The sequence below is a fragment of the Mastigoproctus giganteus genome, chromosome 2, assembly GCF_048544385.1.
Source record: "Mastigoproctus giganteus isolate SK-2022 chromosome 2, ASM4854438v1, whole genome shotgun sequence".
NCBI lineage: Eukaryota > Metazoa > Arthropoda > Arachnida > Uropygi > Thelyphonidae > Mastigoproctus > Mastigoproctus giganteus.
In genome coordinates this window covers 243,072,323-243,090,123 of record NC_143576.1, presented here as the reverse complement: position 1 = coordinate 243,090,123, position 17,801 = coordinate 243,072,323, and the positions used below count along the sequence as shown (strand labels likewise).

Sequence of the window (17,801 nt, the reverse complement as noted above, 5' to 3'; positions counted from 1 at the left end):
GTTACATGATAATTAAAACTTAATAATTATCCGACCACTGCTTTAGTCCCCCTCCGGAAAATCCTGGGACCATCACTGCTGCCGTCTATCGTTCAGATCACTAACAGGCAGCATAAGAAGAGTAACTGCTGTACTTACTGTTCTATGCAGCATCTGCGTAGAACATCTGGATTCAACTAAGATAGCATACTGGGTTTTTTTTTTTTTTGTTTTTTTTAATTTTTTTGTGTGAAGCCAGTTCCGAGCCAAACTATGGCAGACCTACAGGATGTATATGAAGGCGCTGTACGTTGAAAAGCAGATTGGTGAAGTGGTAAATGTGTCTGCCTAGTGTGGTGTTGAGTTATGCATGCTGTTTGTACTAATTGATTGACCTCTTAGCGCAGTTGGCATGAATATTTACCTCCAGACTATAATCCCGACACCAAGGATAAGCTAACTACCTGGATTATAAACCACCTCAAGCCTCACGCGTTCACATTCGCTTCAACATGCCCTTCCCAAGACATGAAGTAGCTATAAATGACCTCGTACGCTCCTTCTCATCTCTAGGCCTTATACTTAGCCATACGCGACCTACAAGACATCAACAAAACCTTGATCTCTTATTCCATAACCTCGACAATCGCACTCTCACAATGTCGACTTTTAAGTTCTCATCAGATTATCTTCCTATTGCCTTTGATAGTGAAAACCTGTGCTGTCCCCAACAACTGGTCCAATATAAAGAATCTCAACTGAAGATCCCATTAAAGGTTATAAAACCTCAAATCATCCTACAAAGATTAAGATCTACAGACTGGAACCAAATCGTCGCTAGCCATCCTGATCAAACGCTCACCAATTTAGCTAACTTGTTAAAAGACATCGAATGTGAAGCAGCTTTCAAATCCGTCTACCTGTCTTCCAGGACCAAGAACTGTCTCCAGTTCTATCCTACAAGCAAATCTAGGCACCACTCCTTGGAGACATATCATCATGACAAAAAATGTTCTCACGCTTGCACGGCTTATAACGAGGCGAATTGATGCTCCATCAGTATCCGCATTAATCTCTGGCCCGAGGAGGGCAAGAGGGAAGCACCCCGACTCCTGTCTCCCTCTACGTCTTACTCTGTCAAACATTGATTCTCTGAGGAACATGTTTCCAGCCAATTGTCTTCGGATCTTCAATAAATTTCGGATCCACCCTGATAGGTTCTGTGAAGACAAGCCCTACAGGAAGGAAATCCTCATGAACTGTTACCAGATTATGAACCTATAATACTCCCCTGCTCCTGGACAGACTTTTTTTTTTTTTTTTTTTAACTTGCCTATTTGTATATGGCAAAGACTTTCTGTTTTCATGTAATCATGTATATTACTGTATATTTTGTACATTATTGTTTATTTAACCCTGTAAAGTCTCGGGTCGAGCAAGAATGTACCCTTGTTTATTGTACATTGCGTTCCTCGCACCTTAGTCTGTATTCACACCCTTCTGGCACAGAGCCGTCCCGGGTTGACCCAAGGTTTCTTGGGAAATAAACTGATTTTAATAATAATAATAATAATAATAATAACTGGTTCACCAGTGACGCGAAACAAGCCTTCATCACGAAACAGAAACTATACCGGAAATGGCTGAGACGCGTGATCCAGCTCACTACCAGCTCTATAAAAAGCATCGAGCACATTTCCTACGCGTACGGAGGAAAGCACAAAATGATTGGATCTCCTATAGAATGAAGATGGGGAAAAGAATTTACAACAACAGGAACCAACAGTTCTCTATGACAACTGACGTCTTCCTCGAGTGGACCAAGTCGCTTGAAACCAAGCCCCTGCTTGCCCCCATCCCCTTCATACAAGTTAATCCACCATCAAACCAAACATCATTGGATAAAATAGCCATCTAAAAGGAACGCCTTATTGAAGTCATCAGCAATCTTACCAACAAATCCACCACTGGTCCTGACGGATTCCCTGTTTTTGTGGTTAAATTATGACGGATTTCCTGTTTTTGTGGTTAAATTGTGTATCATTGACCACCTACTTGAAGCATACAACTCCATCCTCACAACAGAGCACACCTTACCATCTGGAACACATATCATGTCTCTCCAGTACCAAAAAAGTCTAACCCTAAATCGCCCAACGATTACAGATCAATTGCTATAGGATGCACCTTTCTCAAAATCATAGAAAGGCCATACTCTCTGCTCTTACCCAGCATATGTTTGCAATCCTCCATACCTCCATAGTATACTACCCGGACGATTCATTACCATCAACTTCATGGACACGCTTTTCAGAATAGAACATACTATAAGGAACAAAGAGCAACTTAATATTCAAATTATTATATTAGGACCATCCGTAATCTCTTACATATACACATATATGTATTATGACTGTAAATTGCGTGTTCTCTGGTCGATTTGCCTGTTTTGCTGGGGAAAAATAACCAGTTTCTGGGGTAAAAACCTTGTGTTCCTCGATATTAAGGCTGCTTTTGACAACCTGTTTATCCATTCACTATGCGCCATTTCATCCGATTACTACAAAATCTCTAGCCACCTATTAGATCTCCTCAAGAAGCTCCTACAGTCCAGAACCCTATGGATAACAAACCAGAGCCACCATCACCGAACTATCTGCTCCAGAGGATTCCCCCTAGGTGGTGTTCTCTCTGCCACCCTCTTTACCTCCATCTGACAACTACAATAACTTGAAAATTACCTTCATGCGATTGGGCTCTCCATAAATCCATAAACAAGGAGATAACTGCTCAACATACAATAATCAAGAAGAGAAATATCAATGATGTGAATATATAATTGGTAACTCTCCAGTTAAAAAAAGTCAATCCGCATAAAGATTTGGGCATCATCTGGGACGATGAAGACGTTACGTTCTTGCCTCATTTTAATGCCACTCGGAAAAAAGAAAAAACATATAAAGCTATATGGGCTGTGAAACAGAAGATCTCCAACTATCATAATCCGCATCTTATCAGCAACTATATTCTTCGCTGCATAATCGCTGTTCCCTTATATGCCTCTACTGTATGGTTCTCAACACCGCCATCATACCAAACCAGGTTCTTATCCCTGGAATACTGGATTTTAAAATGGGTGAATAAGATTGCAGGCTTACCATCGACTATTTCAAAATCTGTCATGCTCTCCAATCTAAATTTGCTACCATGGAGATCTCACATCTCTAAGAATGTTATCTTCGCTGAGCTCCTGTCCGGAAAACTAAACTCACCTGATATCTGGGAGATAATTGCCAGACCATCAGATTAGAATAGAAGCCTTACCAATGCACTCCCATACAGACCTAAGCTTCGTAACATGACCTTCTTGGACTACACCGATGAGCCAAAACATTATGACCAGCGAGTCGTTATGCAAATCGAAGTAACTGCAGATGAATTACGTAGCGTGCGCTGGTCGGGACACGGTAAAAAAAAAACACCTGATACTGAGCTCCATTAATCAGTGTAACTCTTGTTCTTCAGATGGGAAAGGACTTAAGCGAGCTTGAAAAAAGCGAAATTGTAATGGCCAGACAACTGGGTCAGAGAATGTGCGAAACGGCACGGCTGGTGGGTTGCTCACGATCAGCCGTGGTTAGTACTTACCGAAAGTGGTCCGAGGAAGGAAAACCCACGAACCGCGAGCGAGGTGTTGGACGACCACGGCTCATCGATATTCGAGGTGAGCAAAGGCTCTCCCGGATGGTACGTGGGAACAGAGGGGCGACTATGCGCAACTCGCCGGTAATTGGAATGCTGGTGACGGGAGTAATGTGTCACAACACACAGTACATCGAACTCTGCTGAAAACTCTGCCGGCGACAGCGCTAACAATGCGCATGCGAGCATCGAAACTGGACCTTGAGTGATTGGAAAAAGGTCGTCTGGTCCGATAAGTCACGTTTCCTGTTGCATCATGTGGACGGCCGGGTACGTGTGTGTGTCATTTACCTGGGGCAGTGATGGTGCCTGGATGCACCAAGGGACGAAAACAAACCGGTGGCTGCGGTGTCATGCTTTGGGCGATGTTCTGCTGGGATATCCTAGGTTCAGTCATCCATGTACTGGGCAGACACTCTGACGTCTACCACCTACCTAAACATCATTGCTGACCAGGTATATCCTTTCATGGCAACGGTCTTCCCCTCTGGCGGAGCCGTCTTTCAGCAGGATAATGCGCCATGCCACACCGGACTGGTTCGTGGAATATGAGGAAGACTTCCAGGTATTGCCCTATCCTCCAAATTCTCCAGACATCAATCCCATCGAGCATCTGTCGTTTGTGTTGGAACAGAAACTCCGATCTGTGGCGTCTCAACGGACCTTACAGGAGTAAAAGAATCTGCTGGTTACGTGTTGGTACAAGATACCACAAGACACATTTAGAAAACTTGTAGCCTCCATGCCTCGCCGGGTACAAGATGTTTTGGCTGCACGTGGAAGACCAACATCATATTAGGTAGGTGGCCATAATGTTTTGGCTCATCGGTGCGTATGTTTCCACCAAATATGGAGAATGCGGAAAGGTCAGGGAATGACCACCGCATATCCCGGAGCAATATGGCCTTAGTTGCTAATGCTCCTAAAAACCAAATAACAAACAACAAACAAACAAACAGCGTATGTTTCCATTTAACTCTATTGAAATATCTAACACGTTTTCCATAGACTTCCAGAAGCTGTCCAACGACAAAACCTACAGGTCTTCCACTCTCGCAGATATGTATGCCCTCGTTAAGCTCTAGGTGAGATTATGTCTGGGAAGCTACATTGCATGAATTGATGTATTTATGTGTATAAACCAGAGGCTGGTTTAAGGCATGTATTGTATAACCTTCCTGATTACTTCGTACATAACCTGTATTTGTTTGTCATTTTTCATTCGTGTAACCGTGTAATTCATGTATTATCATGTAATCCGAATCCTCTTTTTTTTTTTTTTTTTTTGATTTGGTAGTTGTTGGCGCATCGGCTTCTGTGGCCATATTGCACCTCCCAAGGTTTTTGCAGTACTTTGATCCAAGCCCGAGGCGAGAATCGAACCCGCGACCTTTGGGTTGCCGGGCAGGTACTTTACCCACTCGGCTAGCCCGGTCGGCCCGAATCCTCTAGCTGCACAGCTGTAGCGGGACATTCCTTTGGAAATAATAATAATTTTAATTAATATACCCCCCCATTGGTTTTTGTTCCTGCCCCAGAGAAGCAGACCACTATTATCATTATAAGCGTTTAGTACTTATAAAAGAATCCACGGCGACAGGGTCAGCAAAAAAAATCAGGCCCACGACATAGTCCATAGTTGGGATTGTGAGTCAGGTCCACGGTATAGTGGAAGGTTGAGATTGTGCAAAGCTGAAATTATGCAAAGTTGCTAAGTCCAAAGTTGATACACTGGTGTGCAAAACTGAAGGACAAACACTATTTCTAAAGGTTACAACCACAAAATCTTTACTTAAGGTACTCTTTACTGATGAGAGTAGATTCAGTCTCAGCAGTGATTCTGGACGTCAGCTAATCTGGCGAGAGGTTGGCAACGGTATCACCCCGCAAACATCACTGAAAGGGATCGATATGGCGTTCGAGGTGTTCTCATCTGGGAAATCGTTATTCTGGATGGACATACACAACTCCAGATACTGGAAGGTGGTACTGTAACCAGTGCACGCTACTGTACTGAGATAATCCTTCCCCATGTGCGTCTATTCCGAGGTGCCATTGGCCCCGAGTTCGTGTTTATGGATGATAACGCCACACCCCATCGCACTGCAGCTGTGATTTGCTTTTGGAAAGTGAGGACATTGTGCGTATGGATTGGCCTGCCCGTTTTTCCCGACCGATCTAAATCCCATCGAACACATATGGGAGGCTCTAGGGAAACGCCTAGCGGCACGTTCACACCCACCGGAAAATGTTCACCAGCTGAAGATGGCGCTATCAGAGGAATGGACGATGTTACCGCAAGAACTTATCAACAACATTGTTGAACAGGCGGTGCAAAGCCTGCATCGACATTAGGGTTGGCCATATCTCCAATGACGAGTACCCGGGTACTCCAAAAAACAATTAGTTTTTAGTTGTTAATTGTAAAAACAATTAGTTTTCCATGTGATTGACTGTATATAATTGTCTGATAAGAAATAAACTACATTTATCTCACTAACTAAATATAATTGTTTTTAATTAAAAATGTTAAATTGGTCCATTTTTTGCAATTTTAATGAATAGAGTAAATTTAATGTCCTTTATTTTCCACTCGTTTTCTTCAGTCATTTTAAAATCTGATTTTCAGATCAGCTACAGGAGCTTAGGAAAATTACGTTAGCAAAGATCATCTGTGACAACACCAAAATCGAAGAAATCCAACCAAGAATATTTAGATTCGCAGATGACAGGTGAGTGAGTAATATTTTTTTTTACTTTTAGCACAAAAGTATAGTTGGTTAGATAGTCCCACTTGGGTAAAGCTAAAATGCATGCATTTTAGCTTTACCAAGTAAGGAACTTTACTTTTCATGTAAGGAACAAGTGGATATTCAAAATAGTATGATAAATTTGAAAGCACTCGCTTGATAATGAATTCTGTACTAATAAAATGGTGGACTAAAATGGTTGTCTTTAAAATAGTACAGTCAGATTGATTTGGAAGCGATTCTATCAAAATAAATAGAATTTTTATAAATATATTGCATGAGTTTCGAATAATTATTGCTGCAACTTTGGACAAAATTAAAATTTTTATAACTTTCGTGAGAATCCTTTGTGGAGAGAATCCGTCCTCATGAGTAGTACAGTTGGTACAATCGCTGTTCTGCTCACCCTTGTGGAGAAGACCTGAGTTCGAATCCTGTCGATGGTATGAGGAATTTTTTTCCTCCTGGAAACTCTGGTTTTTGGTCCAGAAAACAGAAGATCGACCACAGAACACGCAATTTACAGACAGTACACAGGGAATAATATGGCCTTAGTCACTGATTCTCCTAAAACTCTATTACAATAACAACAACACCTTTCTGGAATATTTATTTATTCAATTGATTGCTAGTTACAATCGCCCCTTCGAATATTGTAGAAATTTCTTAAATATTTCTTAAGCATTATTTAATTTTTTTGATTTTTATACATAATAGAAAAATATTTTAATAAAAATTGTTAAACAAGTTGGTCCTATTTAAATAAAAATTTTGAAATTTAAGAAAAGTGATTCCAAACTTTTAGGCAGGAACGTACATTTTGAGGCATACAAGTCAATATATTGGATTAATTATTATTTATTATTAAGTGTTTGAGTATTTCATCCACGAATTTATGGATTATTGTTTTTCTGCAGCTTGCTATCTCAGTGAGTTTGCACTAGTTTAAAAATAACGGTCATATTTGGGAAACTCGAGAACGATCTCATCCACTCATGTGTGTGTGTATTATTTCCATAAACTTCGTGTATTCTCTAGTCGATTTACTCGTTTAGTTGGACGAAAAAGTGAAGATTCTGGGGACCAAACCTTTCTGTCCACGCTAGACCGACTAACTCAACCAAGGAATGAAAAAGTTCATAAAAGTTCGTCAAGTGATTGACGGGATTCGAACCCGGGCCTTCCTCTTCCTAGCAGCAGTGCGTAGCACACGCTTCTTGATTAGACCGGGATTCGAGCCCATCACCACCAAATACGGAGGATGCGGAAAGGTCAGGGAATGACCACCGCATATCCCTGAGCAATATGGCCTTAGTTGCTAATGCTCCTAAAAACCAAATAACAACAATAACTTCCCCCTCCCCCAGTATGAGGAGGACAGTGATTATAACCACTTGTTGTTGTTGTTGTTGTTGGCTTTTAGGCGCATCAGCAACTTAGGCCATATTGCGCCGTATATAATAGATCTGTAAATTGCATGTGTTCTGTGGTTGAGTTTCTGATGGCTAGAAGCAAAACCGGAGTTTTTCGGGAGAAAAAACCATGCTACTCTCGTCTGAGACCAGCTAAATGAGGCACGTTGTGAAAAAGACTCATAAAAATTCCTCGCATCACGCACGGGATTCAAACTTAGGTCTTTTCCACCCGGTGGAATTGAGGGGAGGACGGTCATTATGTCTACCCACCAGGGCATTATAACTACTGGGCTGTCCGCTCGGACTTGTATCGGTTAAAGTAATTATATGGTAATTAACTTCCGATCTTGTTATGCTTGTTTGTTGTAGGGTTTTTAGGCTCATCAACAACTTAGGCCATATTGCACCAAAGTTGTTGATACAGTGCGGCAATTGGAAAACGAGACTGATGCAAGAAAAACGAAATGATCCCATGTATGAAGTAAACGAACCTTGATTTGTTCAAAGTAACTTCCTCACACGTCCACACTGCACGAATGATCACGAAGCGATTAGAACGACTGATGAAAGGTCGTGACTGGTATGCTGTTCAATGTTCTCGTCACAGCTGTTTGAATGATGTCAACGTCATCAAAATAACAGCCTTTCAGTGGTGCTTTGAGTTTCGGGAACGAAAAGAAGTGCACGGGGCTAAGTCTAGAGAATACGGTGGGAGCGACAGTACGCAGACTTATTTTGCTAGCCATAAACTCCAGAACAGTGAGAGCCTTGTGGCTTGATGCGTTGTCATGCAAGAGGAAACAGCAGCCGTCTCATCCATACTGATGATACACACGACGAATTCTCTGCAACAAGCGTTTCGAAACGGACAGATAGTAAGCAGCAGTAACACTCTGGTCATTGGGCAAGCTCTTTATGCACAATCCGCTTGCTGTCGTAGAAAGTGATGAGCATGCTTTTGATCTTTCTTCACGAACTTTTTTTTTTTTGGCTTTGGAAGAGTTTGCCGACTTCCACTCCGCACTTTATTACGCGATCGTACTGAAAACCCCACGTCTCATCTGGAACAAACCCCGCACAGATCCGTTGTCTTTAAATCCTGTATTATTATTTGTCGAATGACTTCCTTATTAACGCATAGATCTTAAATCATTCTGAGCGTTTATTGGCAATATCTTTCTTTCATTCAATATCTTATCATTCATTGGCAATGAATTCCCGCATCTTTTCAATCAACTCCGCGTTCGTTTAATGGGAATGGATGTTCGTCGTTTTCCAGTGATTTTCTTCCATGGGCAAAACGTTCATACCACTAGAACTCGCGTGCGCAATAAAGACAGTTCTGTCGATACAATGACTTCATCATGTGAAACGTTTCGCTGGCACTTTTTACCAGTTGAACGCAAAACTTGATGTTTGCTCTTTGTTCCATTGTCCCTCCCCAACACAGGCACAGGAGAGACTTGAAGTTCAGTTCACACTACGTTCTGAAATGGCTGCAATTTCCGCTGACCTTGACTGCAGTGCTCGAGGAACAATCACTCCTTCATTTCATGTTTGCTTCTAGTGGAGGGCATGACATCAGTCTCGTTTTCCAATTTCTGTTCTGTGTTCCATAATAGAGAATTGCTTTTGTGTTCCATTTAGAGCCATAATATATACAGTTCTGTGTATATATTATGGCTCTAAATGTTAATGACAAAATTATGCTTTCTATGGTCCACATCTAGTTGATACTACGTTCTTATATACCCTTCATTTCTGGCGCTTTTCGTGTAATAAGATATTCTCAAGAATATCATTGAAATGCCAACGTTGACTTGTATGACAGAAATAGTAAGTAGAATACGTTTTACTTAGTGTTTCAATAAATATTTTATGAACTTCTATATCCTAATCAATGACAAACTGCTATAAAATTGTGAGATGAGAAATAAAATTAATTAAATTATTCTTAGCTGTGTTAAGCATCAATCATGTTATTGTCAGCCACAGTAACATTATATCATTAACATTTTTTCTGTTGTTGTTTATTTTTAGGAATAGAGTAAGTCCATGCTCTGAACTTCCAGAAATGAATCTCGTACATTGGATGGAGGATGCGAATTGGTTGAAATTCAGTTAGGTTTATAATTAATTGGAAGGTAACGTTGAAATTTCACTAAATTAGTAAAAATAGATTGAAATGCACTGCTCTTCAAAAGTTAAATTTCTTTTCGGATCCTTTCTCACAACATTTCTCTCTCTCTCTCTCTCTTCAGATGTGGATGTGTCTCTGAAGAATGAAAGTCCGAGAGAGTGAGTGAAAGAGGACAAAACTAATCCATAAAGGAGTTCTTGACATTTATAATGTCCATATCTTCGAGAGAGAGAAAGAAACTGTGACTATTGTGAGCTGCAGGGACGAAATCTTTGAACCCGATGTCAGCTTTTTCAGGGATTTTGTAGCCGCCTCTCAGGTCCTTCTAATGGCTGATAATGTACTTTCCCTAAAAATGAAACTGGCCTAGAATTTCTTCAGTCAGAGCATTTCTGGAAAGGAGTAATCTTAGAGGTCTCGAGACCTGAATCCTATTGATCATCTCTGTGATTCTCTAAAGACACGAATTTTGAATCCACGGTCATCATTCAGAAGCTTATATAAGTTAAAAACTGTTCCCTTGGAAGAGTGATTTCACTATTACCAGGTCTCTTGAAAACTTTTCCGTGACATCATGAAACTCCACCGTAAGTTGTTGTAGTTTGTTATTTGGTTTTTAGGCGCATTAGCAACTAAGGCCATATTGCTCCGGGGATATGCGGTGGTCATTCCCTGACCTTTCCGCATCCTCCGTATTTGGTGGTTACGGGCCCGAACCCCGGTCTAATCAAGAAGCGTGTGATACGCACTGCTGCTCTTGCTCACCTGGCTACTGAGGCGCCCCACCGTAAGTGTTCTGTGGTTGTTAGCCACAATTAGCCCTCTTAAATCCTGGAATGATTAGCCCTCTTAAATCCTGGAATGATTAGCCCTCTTAAATCCTGGAATGATTAGCCCTCTTAACCGTAGTAACTTCTAAAGACCAAAACGCTGTTGTTTTGGGCTTGTATCTTTAATCCTTTCATCAGTATCATTTCTTTCTAAATAGTTTGTTGATGGGGCAGATAATTTTTTGTTATGGCCACGCTGTGGTTATTAATCAATAATGTTCATTCTTAATGTCACTAATATAATTTATTTAATATATTTGTTTGTTTCAGTTCACTACTTTAATCGATCATTGTTGTTGTTTTTCTTCCCCTACCTAGCCTTCTGTGGAATTTGGCCTCCCGAGAATTGAAAAGAATCGTTTCCAAGAGAAGTATCCCAGCTTTCTGGAAAGAGAGTTTGGGTTATACAAATATCATTTGATGATGATTTCTAAAGCACCACACTACTTCAGAAATTCAAGATACGTATAACTGGATGTTCACATATCTAAAAGTTATGGCTTCTGTAATGCTGCAGCTGAATTATGGAATGTTTAGATTATTCTCACGAACTGCTCTAACAAATAATTCAAAGAAAGCCTAAGACCAAGTGGATTAAATGGTGAAAGATCGTATTTAAATATCTCACCCACTCATTTCTCTGTTTAATTCTTTAAATAAAGCTCAGTTTATACTTGTTTTTACAAACCACAAATACATGATGCTTCTTAAATAAGTATAGTGGTTGCTGAACAAGAAAGTTATTCCAAAAGATGAATTTGATTCTAAAATCAGCACATCCCCAAGATAGGTTCGAAAGGTAAACTCGCTTAAAGATAATACGCGCAGAAGGCAGTTAACAAAAATACATGGCATCACCGATGTAACGGAACCGGATTCCATTATCCATTCAGAATTTGATTTGTTTTTTATTCCTTTTATTTTGGTCTCTGTCGGGTCGGCTATGATATATACATCAACTCACTTTTTTCCGCTTGCTACGTATATTTCATATCAGAAACAGAGGCCTTACTTCTTGATGTATGGTTTTGGCTGCTGACCCTTGATGAAGAAGTTAAAATCTTAGGATCTGTAGCATTAAGTACTGTTTGTAGTATTTTATTTTATTTTATCTGCCTTTATTTCTTTACAATTACTACTTGTAATTGTAATGAAGGAAAGGAAATATAGATAATTTGAAAGAGTGATTGTTTTAAGCATGGTCAAGTTACTTTGAATAATTTCACTAGGTTTTGTTAGGTTATTATAAAAGTTATTTAGGCAATTCTAGTGGCGCCATCTATCAAAGAATTTCTCTACTACTATTTATATCCTTAACATAAACACATCACATTTTTTACTCTACGATCGTATCACACAAAACTTTGTTGTTTTATCCTTCATAACACCAAGTGTGCTACCCGCGAGAGCCTTCTTTTTAAGCGCGTTAGCATATATTCATAATCGCCTATTGCCTTCACAATATCTGTCTGTCCGTCCGCATGTAACAACTCTACTCACAGTGTAATGCATGAAATTCATGTAATTCATGAAAATTTTATATTTTTATATTTGGTTCAGATAAGAATATTTTTCAAGCCATCCTAAATTTTATTAAAATTGTACCAATACAAATCTGGCAATTAATATTTCTTTTTTTCCATACAATTTGCATTTTAGGATGAAACTTATTATGTTAGAACCCAATATGTTTTATCCTCAAATGTATCTTACATGTTTTTTTTTTTTTTTCATGGAAAGTAACTTAGACAAAATTTCATTCAGTATCGTACCGTTCGAAGCGCACATCACTTCGCAAGAAACTTGTTCATAAATGCAATAAATTTGGTGCTGACCAGCAAAGGCAAGGACAGTTAAGTAAAGCAAGACGGTATCATGCGTTCCCACATTTAAAACTTTCGCTCTGGTCACATAAACTTATTTCCAAAACCTTAACAGTACGTGCCAAGTTGGATAAACAGTGGTTGGAATAAACAAAAGGCACCAGATTTTAAAAACATAAAATAAATATACGAGGTGTGGCAATAAAGTTCCTGGACTGCTGCTGTTGCGGTCATGTTCGATGAGTTTGAAAATAAACGGAAGTGGTATACAGCAGTTCAAACTTCTTTCAACAGATAGCTGTACAGAGATTGTCCAGTAGCATTTGTGAGTGCTACGTATAGATGCTTCAAAGAAGCGCATTTCCCATGTGAGGCTGCAATTTCGAGAGAAAGGTAGCTGGTTCTTGTTACAAGACATTGCCCTAGCCCATTCTGCACTTGTTGTGAAGACAAGTGGAGAACACTGCCTTGTACAGATCAACCATCCACCCTACTCTTCCGATCTAGCACCAGAGGACTTCCGCTTTCCCAAGATGAAAACTGCCCTGAAAGGAAAAAGATTTCAGGATGTTAAGGATATAAAGATAAACGTAAGTGCTGAGCTAAATATCGTCCCTTTGGACGCGTTCGCTGACTCTTTTCAGAAACCTTTAGAGCAGTGTTATAAGTGCATTCGATTGGTGATTACTTTGAGTGATAATAAACCCATTTTGCAGCTCCTGCAATTTATGTTCTTTTTAATGCACCTGTCTGAAAACTTTATTGCCATACCTCGTATTGTTTCTATAGCTTAAGCACTCGTTATAGAAAATTTCATATATTCCACTCTTTATAACAAGACGCACGCGTTATTAGTTTGATATTTTGCTAGATATCCAGCACAGCATAACCGATAAGATATTTCACACAATATTTTATTTTAAAAAAATGAGCAGGTTCGTTTATTTTTTTTATTTTTACAGTTTCGTATTATGAATCGCTTGATGTGTTAAGCTCTTCGCCGTTTTCTTCTATTTGGAGAAGAAATTGCTTCATCACTAAAGCCGTATTCATGCTGGTGTTTTGAAGGATGCCGTTTGACTCTTCAGTCAGTACATCTAGACTGTTATATAAAAAAGAAAAAAATAAATATATAGCAATAATACTCACCAAGTAATGTAAAAATATTAAAAATATAAGTTTTCACGTAAATAAATTAGCAGATATAAAAATTATACTTAATTCGTAACAGAACCGAACATATAGAATGTATTTTAAAGTAAAGTTGGGAAATTATACTATACTTAAGGCCCACATGCCAAATGCTGCCCATCCCAATTTCATGCTTATTGTGGTCACCTCATTCTAAAGAAGAAAAGAAATAGTTTAAAGAAACTACATTTTAAATGAAGACTACGCTCCTCGTCACTGAAATTAACCCAGATAGAAAGAATGGGCGGATTTATGTGAAAATTTGCATAACTGTGATGTATATGGACGTAAATGATTAGCTGATTAGTGCAGATGATGTTTCTTTTACTGCCCTAAGATACATATCTGAAGGCGTTATAAAAAAAAGTGTACTTGAACGTTGGCAGGTTCAAAACGGTGAGAGAATGACCGCCTAAGAGTGTACAATGCTTTCAACATACTTAAGGATTATTTCTTCTACAGCTGTGTTTTTAAAGTGTTGGATCGGGGTCAGAAGCTGGTTGGCCGACATGAAAAATTACCATTCGTGTGGGCTCTACTTGCAGCAGAAAACGTCAAGAAGTGCCGGCCGATTTGCTAAATCGCGACAGGAAACAAATATGTTACAGTCCATCAGATATCCAACATCGTAACGCCACCCCTGTCTGTGCCTGCGTCCGGAGCACAATTGGTAGACAACTGTGAGAAATTGTTGCAACTTGTCATCCGTTGCCACGACTACTTCTGATGCAATTCCATCTCTTCAGCGTCAGCAGTTGTTCAAGAGGAAAGCTGCTTGAGAACAAAATGATATGTTGTTTCATGTTTCTATTTGGAATTCACTGACGCCGTATGCTCGTCTGGAGACAGAGGTCGAGCCTACGTCAGGGAACTGCATGTCGGATCCACAGCCGGAATCGTGATATGAGAAGCCGTTCACCATTGGCGGCTATTGATGGCACGTTGACCGGAGGACGTTATCTTCAAACCATTCTATGACCAGTACTTTTGTCCTACCTACGCGCGGTGGCGCGTTATCCTATAGGTAAAAAACCATCTGCCTAGGTACCCGATCAGAGGGGGGGGGCCCCAAAATCACTGTTTCAAAAACGCATTGCTGTTTTTACTAATATTTTAAGTGATTTTTTTTTTATCGGAAACTGAACTTTCTACCTGCTAAAGTCAATGAACTTTACTTGAAAATTAATTTAAATATTTTTTTTTTAAAATAATTTTACCGATTTTGGTGAAATTTTATATTTAGTTCTTATGTCACATAATTTTTTTTTTTGTTGTTGTCACAATAAAATGAAATTTAAAATGTTCTTTATTAGTTTTTTCTTTAGATGGGCCCTAAATTCCATTTTGCCTTTGGCCCCCATGAAGGTATAGCGCGCCACTGCCCACGCTTCATCCCAAACACTAAATTTCAGCAAGACAATGCCTACCCAAATATGGCCATCATGTCACTAAAGTGCCTAAGTGGTGTGGACACCATTCATTGACCTGCACTTTCATAGATCTGTCGCCCATCGAACACAATTCGGATATGATGGGGCGTTCATTGAACTCCACCTCTCAATCCCCACTACTATTTTCTAGCTCAAGTGCAGGAAGTATGGCTCAATATTCACCAAGATAACATTCTTCACCTTCATGACACCCAAACGCAAATAGCTGTAGGCAGTAATTCTAAGGAAAGAAACATGGATTTGTACTAAAGACCTGCTTGTTCGTAAGGGAGCATGGAATTGTCCACAATGTGAAGATAGGCGTAGCTTTCATGATTCATCACACAACCACCTGAGATCCTACCACGTGAAATGCTCTCGCACCATAGCTCTACCTTCTCTGAATTTCATTGTTGGCACACAACACACTGGGAGTCAGATGTTCTGTAGGCCTCTTCCGCTCTCACGTGCTCCCTTCTCATTGGAGAAGATTGTAACGACATTCGCTGCTCCATAAAACTAATTTCCACTTCTTTATGGAGTAGCTGAGGCGTTTTCACCATGCAAGGCTTAACCGCTGATTGCGTTTGGTGATGTTTCACTTATGCACAGCCACTCTCCCATTAGAACTAAGGCTATGGAACTCAGTTCGTACGACCTCACCTTGGCCTTGGCGCCTAAAACCTCTGATGTTGATGTTTTGCAGGGATTTTCATATTACTCTTTCGAGTACCCTCTGGTCACGTGGAATGAGGGTCTTTGGTTTTCCTAAAAGTGTTACAGTCCGGTCGTGGTACCGCCACACTTCAATTTCATGATGCCCTCGTGGGTAACACGGAATAATCACCGTCCTCCCCACACCGGGTGGAAAAGACTCGAGTTCGAATCCCATCGATAAAGTGGAATTTTTATGGGTCTTTTTCACAATTAGGTTAGGGTAGCATTTTTATTCCCGAAACTCGGGTTTTTCATGCAGAAAACAGCAAATTGACCACAAAACACACACAATTTATAGATATATTATATATGGCTCAGTATGGCCTAAGTTGATGATCTTCCTAAAACCCTACACCAACCAACCAGTACACTATGAAAACGGGATTTGGGGATACTTTATGGAGGATAGTATAAACACTGCTGAAGAGATACATAACCTTTATCGTTTTTGGTTCACATTGGTATCTACCACCCCACTTACTTTATGCCCAATATGTGATGTATGCTCTCTTTTTTGATGACAAGCAGGATTTAAAATTGAGAAAAGAACGTGTTCTGGCAACGAATCAGATCTGGTTGCAAAGTGCAATTATTATGAAATGTGCTGAATTAATAATCGATTACTTAGATGTAACCCACGATTTTTAGAGTTTCCGATAGTTCGTTGCATGCATAAGTATCCTCGTCCTGCTTAAAGAAAACAGAAAAACATAATTGAGGTTATTGGCAAGTGTACTTTCACAACAAATTTACAATTTTTATTGTTGCAATAAACTATAATCACCTTACCTCGATGTCAATTATTTTAAATATGATTGAGCTTCAGTTTCTTGCTCCTTCTCTCCAAGCAGCGAGGTTCATTTGTGGAAGATTTTGGCACGAAGTAACCTCGTTTCTGAAAAATAAGAAATCAAAATATAGAACACAGCTGTGGAACAGTAAATATTCTAAACGAATGTTTGATTGGAAATAATGTTGGCACTCACAAAGAGATCGTGCCTTGGATTATCACCTGTAGGAATATATTTTACAGGCTTGTGTAAAGAACTGAGTCGATTAATTTTTGCTTTTGCTTAATATCTTAACATCTCATAAATTTAATTTAAATAGTTTCTGTAGTTATTTTCTGTGATATTTTGTAAATTTAATTCTTGTGTCTTGTAAGGCTGATGCTTGTAAGTTACATTCTTCTCGTGCATTTTAAGTTTAAATTCTTAAGTTCAGTAGTTGATAAAAGTATGGTATCTGCTTTATTATTGTAATATTTTTGTCAGTTTAATACTTAATAATGGTAACTACAAGATTCACTTTGAATACTTGTTCCAAAACTATCATGACTCATACGGAAATGGCCGTAGTATAATCACATCTGAGTCATGAGTTTATCGCTTGTATAGCTTGCGATAATACAAGGTCAATCTTCAAAGTTCAAAATCTTGTTTCCGATGTAAGGAGTGCAGCGGAAGATGTTTTTGGATCGCAAATTAAAACGCGGTACATTGCTATATGCAATTCAATCGATGACCTAGAGATAAATAAAACTGGATACTCATCAGGGATTCGAATATCGCTGGACAGTGCAGTATCGAGTCAGTTTGGTGTGACATAAACATTTGGAGATCAAAATTGAGAGTAGGAGTGTGCTATAGGCCTAATAACTCTGATGAGTATAATAAGAAACTGTACAGGGAAATAGAGTGGGCCAGTAAATCAGAGAGTCTTATAATGGGGGATTTTAATTTCCCAGATATTGACTGGAATTTGTGGGTTGGTCACTCACTCACACACTACCAAGGCTTTTGCGGATTTATTGGATGATTGTTT

At 39.5% G+C, this 17,801-nt stretch overlaps 2 protein-coding genes across 2 annotated transcripts in view; one reads left to right on the top strand and one right to left on the bottom strand.

Moving 5' to 3' along the window:
* LOC150090329 (immunomodulatory peroxidase-like) overlaps window positions 1-14,410 on the top strand; it is a 48,380-nt gene extending 33,970 nt beyond the window's left edge. Inside the window, exons 11-12 of the mRNA XM_090390271.1 lie at window positions 9,887-9,893; window positions 14,293-14,410. Of these exons, the coding sequence (XP_090246397.1) occupies window positions 9,887-9,893; window positions 14,293-14,410 (125 nt within the window). The remainder of the gene's footprint in view (window positions 1-9,886; window positions 9,894-14,292) is intronic.
* LOC150090328 (immunomodulatory peroxidase-like) overlaps window positions 13,575-17,801 on the bottom strand; it is a 55,611-nt gene continuing 51,384 nt past the window's right edge. The window contains exons 13-14 of the mRNA XM_090389800.1: window positions 16,767-16,872; window positions 13,575-13,741 (exon numbers count right to left, since the gene is read on the bottom strand). Coding sequence (XP_090245926.1) covers window positions 16,800-16,872 — 73 coding nt within the window. The 3' untranslated portion in view covers window positions 13,575-13,741; window positions 16,767-16,799. The remainder of the gene's footprint in view (window positions 13,742-16,766; window positions 16,873-17,801) is intronic.